This window comes from Daphnia pulex, chromosome 10 (genome assembly GCF_021134715.1).
Source record: "Daphnia pulex isolate KAP4 chromosome 10, ASM2113471v1".
Classification (NCBI taxonomy): domain Eukaryota; kingdom Metazoa; phylum Arthropoda; class Branchiopoda; order Diplostraca; family Daphniidae; genus Daphnia; species Daphnia pulex.
This window is the reverse complement of record NC_060026.1, coordinates 11,151,481-11,161,413: the sequence shown is the minus strand read 5'-3', so window position 1 is coordinate 11,161,413 and position 9,933 is coordinate 11,151,481. Positions and strand designations below refer to the sequence as shown.

The 9,933-nt window shown below is 35.4% G+C and overlaps 1 protein-coding gene and 1 long non-coding RNA gene across 3 annotated transcripts; both read left to right on the top strand.

The window, feature by feature from the left end:
* The first annotated feature begins 2,625 nt into the window (after positions 1-2,625).
* LOC124204412 lies at positions 2,626-5,371 on the top strand. Its single transcript, XM_046601473.1, has 3 exons — positions 2,626-3,052; positions 4,601-4,843; positions 4,940-5,371. Exons 1-3 carry the CDS (start codon positions 2,813-2,815, stop codon positions 5,111-5,113), a joined length of 657 nt encoding a protein of 218 aa, XP_046457429.1. The 5' UTR covers positions 2,626-2,812; the 3' UTR covers positions 5,114-5,371.
* A 1,312-nt stretch (positions 5,372-6,683) lies between these two features.
* Positions 6,684-9,070, top strand: LOC124204156. 2 transcript variants are annotated; one of them, XR_006878766.1, is made up of 3 exons: positions 6,684-8,170; positions 8,298-8,603; positions 8,704-9,070. It is a non-coding gene; the product is annotated as an uncharacterized LOC124204156 (long non-coding RNA). The 2 variants fall into 2 exon arrangements; XR_006878765.1 differs by having other exon boundaries at positions 8,298-9,070.
* Positions 9,071-9,933: the final 863 nt, after the last annotated feature.

Here is a 9,933-nt window from a genome sequence, read left to right as displayed (position 1 = left end):
AATTTTAACACAGTTGAATTCCGTGAAACGTTACAGTCATAGAGTCAAATCACAGGGGAATAATTGTGTATGTAGCTTATATAATATAACTTGGCCAATGCTATATCACTTCTCAGACGGTGATTGTTCCGAATCACGGATTTTTTTTAGATTGTCAAAAAAGTAAAAAAAAAGTCTACAGGTAGGTTCTATATCGGCTTTTAAAGCTGCCAACGTGGAATCCACAGATACTTTATCCGCACGAGTCAAAGTTAGTGGGGCGCGGTTATGACAGTTTTCTTGACATAAGTGACGAAAAAAACTTGATAGCTTGCTTTGGCGATGTTTCACTGCTTTCCTCATTGCTATCAGAAGTATCATGCTGAAAAGTAAATGAAATAAGATTTTAGTTAAAGGTTTAACCTTTAAGCAAACGCAAACGCTTATTACATTTGAATCACGAACGATATTGACATCAGCTTCCTCTTGGGAATCATCACGTGACTTACATCAGATTCACCCTCATGACTCTCTTCACTATCCACATCTATTCGTGATCTTTTTCGAGGCAACGACCTGTTTTTCTTTTTCAATAATATTTATGGTAAATTTATGGTTTTTCAATATCTTGGTATGATAAAAGCAGAAAATTTATCACTTCAGTTTACGGCTTCACAATAACTGAAACTCTGCAGACTAATTTTGGTGACTACTGACAAAGCGTGGATATATTACTAAATATCTTTTAACTTATCTGATATCTTTATAAAAAAAGTGCGAAAGTTAAGATAAAGATAAGATAAATATACATTTTTTAAAATCGCAGATAATATAGGCAAAAATATACAAATTTGTCTTATCTTCTCAAAAAGATACGGAACACTGATATATCCATAATATACATTTATACATAGTATACAACCCATGATTTATTGTATCGCCTGATTCCTGAAACATATCAAGTTCCATTTTATTGTACCACCTAAAATAAGTTGTTTAAGCTTGGCTTCTTTTTAAGTTTTAAAGCTTGGCTGGTACTTTGACGGAAAATAGCATTCGGCAATTGCCGAAACCACTTTTAAATTGCCCTTTATTCTGATTTTAACAACGATAATTTTAAAAAAGCGTAGATGACTTAAAAAGCAATTTTATTGACGAAGGAACTGACTGTGATACTTCTGAATGTGATACATCTGCATGTGAAACTTATTGACTTACTGATTGACGAAAAAATTATAATAACTTGACTGAATAAATCTGACATGTATTTTCATATAAAAAAAACTTTCCGAATCATCTGAACTCTTGCCGAAAACGCAAAAATTAATAAGCGAATTCGGCATTGTAGCCGAATTAACTTTTACCGAAAACACTTCTTATTTTATTGCCGAATTCACATGGACTATTTGACCCCTCTCCCTTAGGTGTGCGCAGTCTTATCCGCTCGTCCCTCATTCAGACGTGCTTGGGCTGCTCGTCGGCCATTTAAAACTTAAATCAACCAAACAGGGAACTTCTTTCAAGTTTGCAATAGAGTAACGGACTGACATGTAGTCACTCGCTCCCTTGTTTGGGAACGCACCCTTGCGGAATCCGCCATGTTTGAATGTCTCCAATTTTCTTCTGGCTGATGTTTCGCAAAAATGTTAATACAAAGTTAAAAGTGGATACAGCCAATTATTTGAATGAAAAATCAAGTTAATAACCTTTATTTCAGTAGGCTACTAATTGATGTTATGGGGGAGACTGGAGTATTCTGGGACACCGGGTCAAGAGGGACAGTGAGGGGAAAAATCGAAAATATCAATAAATTGGAAATTTTTTTTAGTGTAACATGTAAAAACATGTTATCTAATCGGGGTTGAAGTTTGGTGTGATTTTGTCAATAACTGTGGGAGTTATTGACAAAATAAAAAAACAGCTTTTTGATGTAAAAATTTTTCGCCGCCATAAAAGGTATTCCGGAAAAAATACCAAAAAAATACATAATATATTTATATGGGAAGAAACTTTGTTCATTTCTTTATCGTTTAAGAAAAAAATTTGAATTTTAGGCCCATTATTTTAGGAAATATGGACATTTTAAAAAAAGAGAGATTATCGGGAATTTGGGACAGCAAATTTTACTGCAGTTGAGATAAGCAGGGAGCTCCGCCCTCAAATCGGGCGTAGCTAAGCTATTTTTTTCATAAAATTTAAATCTCAATTTACACGATAATTCTTCAATTTTTTTTTACAGACATATAGAATTGATATAGGGAAACATGAATTCAATTTTTTTTTTAAATTTTTAACAAATTTTAAGGCTTATAACTCAAATGTCCCACCCCACCCACCCTAGTGTCCTCATTTACCCCCCAAAATAGGCACCTCCCACAAAATTTGAAAACTTTAGCCGTTTCCTACGGGTAAACGGTTTACTCTAAAATTAAATAAAAAATATGGGGGGTACCTATATATGTTAAATATATAAAAATGTAAAATAAAATAAAATAGGATGATTATATTGGGAGATATGGGGGGGAAACGAAAACCGTCCCGTCTTACTCCAGTCTCCCCTGCATACTAGAAAAATAGCTCGATCCGTAGGATGAAAATTTTTTTGCGATTACAAAATACGCGTTTTCCTGAAAACTGCTCTCAGTTGTCTGAAAACTTAAGTTAGGTACTCTAGGTTTTTTAAAGTGTTATCTAGCTTTCAACACAGCAAAGAGATTGAGCAAATGAAAGGAAATGCATAGATTTAATTTTGAGGTTTTTGTTTTCCGGTTAGGAGATAAAATGAGCTCATGCAATTAGTTGTTCGTTGCAGGCGTTCTACAAAAGTCTAGATATGGTGTTCATTAAAAACATTCTATCATATTCAACGGTATTATTTATCTTCAAGATTGTAACTGCCCTTCAAAATTGGAGGTCTCAAAGTAGCGTCCACTGGACCGAAAACTGTGATTTTGAAGGAAATCCTGTCGCAAATAAAGCTATGCCACCATCAAAGTGTGGAGATTTTTGCCAATTTACTGTTGAAAGTTGTACACATTTCACATTTACAACTACATCTACAACTCCGAATGGGGTATGCGCAAGTATTTGTCATTTTATTTGCCGTTTCAGTACCCGACAATGGTAATAGATATAAATAAATGTAAATAAAAATGTAATAGCTATAGTGTATGGAGCTATAGGGGAGAGTGGTATGAAGTAGGACACGGGAGAAGTGGAACAATGGGGATTAGTAAATATTATTTTAAAATTACCAAAGAAAATGCACAAAATAAGTATTTATTATTTATTCTATGGGAGGATAATTTTATTTCCAACTCAAAATCAAAATATGCAATTCTTTTTAAATACAGACGTGTTTTTTATCTTTTGTTTGTCGTTTAAAATAGAGATTTTAATGTAATGAGCATCATTTTGAATTAAACAGCAGCATATTCAACTCCGTTGTTTGGGTGGTTTGGAACAATTTAAGTGTACGACATGGGACAGCAGTTGGCGGGGCTTAGTGAGGAGAATTCCAACGCTATTTCTTGGGACCTTTAATAATCAATAATTAAATTATGTTGTCTTTAATCTTAAACCAAGCCCATCTGATTTTTACCCCATGTGTGACAATTAAGCAATTTCTTTTGCTTTAGAAAGCTTTTTCTTTTACAGATTAATTCGAATGAAAACTTTTCTAACATACAGAATTCATTAATGCGAATAGCTTTTATTTTTTTCTCAGTGTTTTATAGACTAAACTGAGGCTGTCTCACGTCATCCACTCTAATGTCCCGATTCACCCAATATAGGCTCCTCCCTTAATTTTCTCAAATTTCAAAAATCCACACAGGATTAAGAATTACTTCTAAAATAAAAAAGATACTATGAATGGAGAAAGGCAAAAAAATTAAACAAAAAATTAATTAATTTTGTTAACTTATTTGGAAGATAAAGCTTTAAAACAAAACGCGTTCCAACTCACCCCACTCTCCCCTTTGCGATGTAATGTCTGTTCTGTAAAGGAACGTATAGTCTACTGCTTTTCGAAAGGGTCATGGCCTCAATCGGGGAGAAGGAAACACAACAGTCGTTTTCTTTTGAAAAGAGCATTAATTTAGAATATTCAAGGATTGGACTTTGTGTTCCATCCAGAATTCCAGAATGCGGCAACTGTTGCAAGATTATATACATAATGCCTTAAAGGGAGCATATTCTCAAAAACGTTTCTTTGTGCCCCCCCCCCCAGAAAAAAGAAATCTTAACCTAACGAGTAAATGAAAGACCGCTAATTCAAAGTAATCTCAGATATTTTAATTCTATAGTTGTCATCCATGTGTTGTCCAAAATACGTTACAAGTTTAGCAAATGGGAAAAGCTATACACTGATAGCAATAAGATTTCTCGCTTTTCATAGTCGATATTAATAACGTGCGAAACGCAATGTCTCTATACATTGATCGCATCCTAAGATCACCTGTATTGGACGACGTAAGAGTGCACTATGATACCTGGGTTCATGGGTTGGAAATTAAGTCATTATAGGCCTACATGGTTGAAATGCAATTTTTAAAATGTAGATAGGCCCAATGTAAACTAATTTGAAACATTTGTGATGGTGACGATGGATTTTTAATAGATTGGAACCTGTTGGATAAAATCAGGCAGGATTTACCGTGAAAAAGCAATTCATTTGGATTCTCCAGGATCTATTTGCGGATACTTGGCGATTCATTGGATTAATTTAGCTGAATTATCCTGGTCTTTTAATTGCAACTTTTCTGGAAATGATTTAAAAAAGGAATTTTCCGAAGGAGAATCTTGTGGGGCGCTTTGCATACAAAATCCGCCATGCAACCACTTCGTTTGGACAAATGTTGAGGTATAGTGTAAACAAATTAGTTGTTCCCCAGTTTTAGTTCACCTTTACAGCCCATCATTTAATACTAATGTTTTATCAAATACGACGTATTTTCAGGGGCAAGGAATTTGCTGGATGAAATTTAATAGCACGATTTCAAAAGAAAGTGCTGTTCTCACTCCGGGTTCGAGAGGAGCAGTATGTGGAATTCTCAGAAATGGTGGCGAAAATGTTAGTACGGCATCACCTGTTTCCTGGTCAAAAGACGACGAGTGTGAATGCGTTTGTTAGTTGTAATTGGGTAGGTACATGAAAAAAGGTGAAAAAGGAGTAAGAAGAGAGTCCTGCTAGCACAGCTGGTCTAATATCCGTCTATTCGACGTAATTTATTTATCCATTCTTCGTCGCGTCTATTTTTTGTCCAAAAAATACGACGATACTGCATAGGGGAGACCGGGGCTATGTGGGACACGGGGCTAAAATGTACAGGGCAATTTTTATATGTACAATTTGTCTTAAAATTACGAAATACATACAGCGTCTGTTAAATGATGTTTTATTTATAATATAAAGTTTTTTTCCTGAATTTCCGATTTTTTGTCGAGTTGTATGGGAAAAACAAAAAAATTGGGAATCGGAAAAAAAATTTCCGACGTTTTGTTTTTCATTTTCGTAATATTTTTTTTTATATTTTTATAGAACCCAGATAGCTGTTTGTTAGGGTTTTTTTCCTAGTTTAAGATAATATTAATATTTTATAAAAAATGTGTTCCTAAGTATGATATATTTTAGTTTATTTGGTGTTGTTTGGGTTCGGGTTAAACGGGACATGGAAAACGGGGTAAAACAGGTATTGCCAGATCAACGTTATTTCCAGAAAAACGCCCCCTGGCAACAACAACAAAGGAAAAATTATCAAAAAGACTTTTTTGATAGTATCTCCACTTCTACTTTACAAAATAAATAAAAAGACAGCACTTCTGAAAGAGAAATGAATTTCCTTTTCAGCAGTGCATTATTTAATAAATATAATTAAGCCGTTGCAGAGAAAATTGATGTTCCATTTTTCCCCCGGCTCTGTTCCGTTTAACCCTAAATTTTTTGTTTTTTGGCATTTTTTCATGTTGGCATTTCATCAAATAACTATTGAATGATTCAACGAAAAAAATTAAAAAAATAACCTAATTTTAATAAATGCCAGGGAATCACTCCTATACTTTTATTTTTTCATAATTCTTAGTTTTATTTAAATGGCAGCGAAAAGAAAAAAAATGTCCCACATAGCCCCGGTCTCCCCTACTTTTTACGTCTTTCTTTGATGTTGTGATCTTGTCTACTTTGTATGAGTTTCAACGGTCTAATAGACGCGCGTAATAATAATTTCCCATAAACTGGATCTACTTTTCGATGTTACAAATTAAGTCCATTAGATAACCATAGCGGACGATAAACGGACGGACCTAGTTTGGAGGTCCATTGGATGCAAATATACGTCTAGTTTTGTTTAAGTTCACCTTAACTCCAACAAATGGACGGCCAATGGACAAACACCAGAATCAAAGCTAAATTTTTTCTATCAGTTGATAGAACTCATAAAAACTAGAATAAGAAAATTCCATAAATCTATGTTTTAAGCTAAGTAACATTAAAACTGTAAAGTTTAAATGTACCAAAAATCTATTTCTAGTTTTCTGTACATTTTTAATTTTTTCTTCTTTAATCCTTTTCCTTATTTAACGTGGATGTAATTAGCTGATATTTTATGTTATTTTACAATTTCTAAGTAATTAGATATGGATCATAAACTTGTATGCAGCTGTTCTCGTGAATAAAGCAGGAGAATGAAATGCGAAAGGTCCAAGGTTATATGGATTCCATGAATCAAATCTTTTATCTTCTTTTAGCTTAAATTTGATGTGTTTCGGACGTCCGAATATTACGTTCACAATGAATATCCCACAAACGTGAGATGTCGACGTAGAAAAGAGTGACATTAAGACGGAGATTCTACGTACGATGGATGGCCAAAACGGATATCCAATCGCATAATTGAACAACAAAACTTTTGTAAGAATAGTTTTTTTTAACAACAAGTCCATTAACTGCTAAGAAAAATAAAACCCTCCATTTTATGACATTCTCTGGCTACTTCCTGCTACCCAACTAGCGGTAGATGTTTAAAAAGCACTGATTAAATCTCTTTTGGGTTTTATTTTTTTAGCAGTTAATATCTCTGAAAATAAGCCATGCATAACAAAAGGGCGTTGCACAAGATTGCAGTTTGCATGAATATAATTTAAAAACGAGATAGGCCATTCCATGTGAAATTCATTCTACCTTTTTTTGGTACACAGTAAATTTGAGGAGCTGTTCATATAGCGTTAGTTTGTAATAATTGCAAATATGCGGTCAGTCATGCGGGGTAAACATTTCAACTAGGGCTTTTTGGGACACCTTCAAGCCAGCCAAAAAAGGGGGGAGTTTCCCAAGTACAGGTACGACAAAAATAGATATATTCATTAAAAAATTGTAGCTAACTACAGTATTCAAATTAATTAATTCTGAAAAAAATATAAAGATGAGGGGAGAAAATTTCCCATTACTTTTGTATAAAAAAGGGGAAATTCATCTAATTTTGTGCTACTTAAAGCTACTTGAAAATTATTTTAGAATCCCACGTAGCCCTGATATCCCCTACTTCCCATAGCAGAATGGTAAAAAAAAGATCCCATCTATGATTTGGTGTGTTTGAGCGAGGATTGCTTGATAAAATGAAGAAAAGGAACTGTACGGCATAAAACGTTAAAGGTAGCTTTCAACAATAAAGAAAAAGAGAAAATGAAAGGCGGGATTTGGTTCAAAAAATATATTTTTGCTTTGTGGTTTTCGTTTGTCGATAAAGAAGTCAAGCAATCAGCTAACACGTAAATCAGTTGTTTGCTGGAACCGTTCCACGACACAAATGTAAACAGGGAGTTCCTGATATTATATTTGATCATATTGTTACGCGCCAGGAAGAGAGGACGAATAGAGGAGACTGGGGATGTCCAGATTGGACGGACAAAGTGACGCAGTTTAAACGTCGAGGACGAGACGTTGGAAAAACGAGAGAGTAGAGAGGCGGAAGAGGCAGAGGAGGACTAGCAGGAAAGGAGTACAGAGGTGTCGAGAACAAGAGAAGAGGAAGCTAGGGACCAGATACGGGGAACTAAGAGAGTTAATTACACGTAACTGTTTGCATAAATGGAATTTACTGTGCGTGTTGTGTGCCTGTTATATAGTCAAGGTGAGGTCGACTGGTCTTCTGGCGTTGGATGAAAACAATGTGGAGGACTTTGTAAAGAGGAAGTATATTATTCACATTTCACATTTACAAAATTTCGGCCACCGCAATTTGGCCGCAAAAATTACCAAACGCTTGTATATGCTTTTTTAAACGTTGTTTTTCAGTAATAAACTCTCCCTTTCCCTATAGGCATGCAGGGCGATTTTCCCCACAGTGAAGCCAGTCGGCTGCTCCTTTCACTTGACACAGTCCTTCTACCGCAACATCGAGGCTAAAGAACTAAGTCCAGCCTATAGAAAGGACAGCCAGACCCGGAAAACCTGTCGGGAATTGCTTAGCCTGCACCTGCTGCCAGCCGAAAAAATTCGCAAAAGGTTCGAGAGCATCGCATCCATCGCGACAGGGCTAATGTTGCGTTTCTGCAACTATGTGGAAACAATCTACATAAACAGCACAATTTGGCCACCAGATTGCTGGTCTATGTTTATGCAGCAAGTTATGACCAATAACAACACACAATAACCTCAAAGCTGTTGCTGAGAAGTTATCTATTCTGTTGATTATTTTTAATTTTCTAACTGTATTTTTGTACTAGGACTTGCATCAACCAATCTTGTGATCTTTTTTAATAAAGATTCACGGGGAGGTGGAGAAAATTGCCATGGCAGCAAAAAATTTTTCACAAAAACAAGTCCTTAAAAAACTGAACAAGGACGGAGAATCAAAACAGCGCCATCTGACCACCATATGGGAATCTTTTACCAGACCGGACAACCCTATTTCCCCTAAAGAGATGCTTTTGCAGCTCGCGTTGCTCACAAAGAAGCACTCAAAAGCGGATCTGAGAGAGCTGAGGGACGGCCCAGAGAACGAAGATTCTGATTAATGTCTTCACTATAGTCTTCCCTTTTATTTATTCTGTTCTATCTGTATGGTTTAAATACAATTCCTTATAAGCACTATTCCATTTTATATTCAACTTCTTTCAATTTCTTCCTTTTTTGTCGTACACCCTTTATTAACACACGACGCACAGTAAAAATAAAGCTGATTTATCTTCACGGAATACAGGAAAACAGTGAGGAAGATTGGAGAAAAAAATATTTGGTGATTAGCAGTGGTGCCTATACAGGTTGCCGAATTAGACATAACACAAAAACGATAAATGATGAATCTGGTGGCGGTGCCGAAACAGACAAATACAGTGCCGAAAAGGAAAAAAAGTACTGCGAAAACGACGAAACTGCTGGGCCAAAAAATTGCCAAAACTGGTGTAAACCAAACATTCAATGCGAGAAATTGTTCGATTAACTGGTAATGGATTCTCGATAGTATTTATGATGATCGAGCAATTTAAAAACGCACAGTTTGAAGAACTTATCAAGAAGTGAACGTCCCAGTTCTTTAAACGGATCTGATAACGTTATTTTAATTATGAACAGTAGTAAGGGTTCACGAAAAAAAATTGATTTTAGGAAAATAGACAGGGTGACGAAAAAAAATTGTTGTCTGTTGAATGAAGATTTCAATTGTGGACGAAAAATTCCTGTCAGTAATTTATGGTAGTTAACCGTTCACTCCGTCCCTTGGGTATGGTGGGGCGCGTTGCCTGCCGTAAGCTATTGCTTAGTTCCCGAAACGTAATAAAAAACTGCGTTTCACGAGAGAACAAAAAAAGTGGTCCAAAAAATTGAGAAAAAGTTTCGTGTTCCGATGAGTCAATAAATTTGGTATATTCCTCAGCAATAAATGGATCTTTGTTTGTGCTGTGTTGCTTGCTTTGTTGGTTTGTGTCGTTGTTGTTGTTTGTGCCGGCTTGCAATTG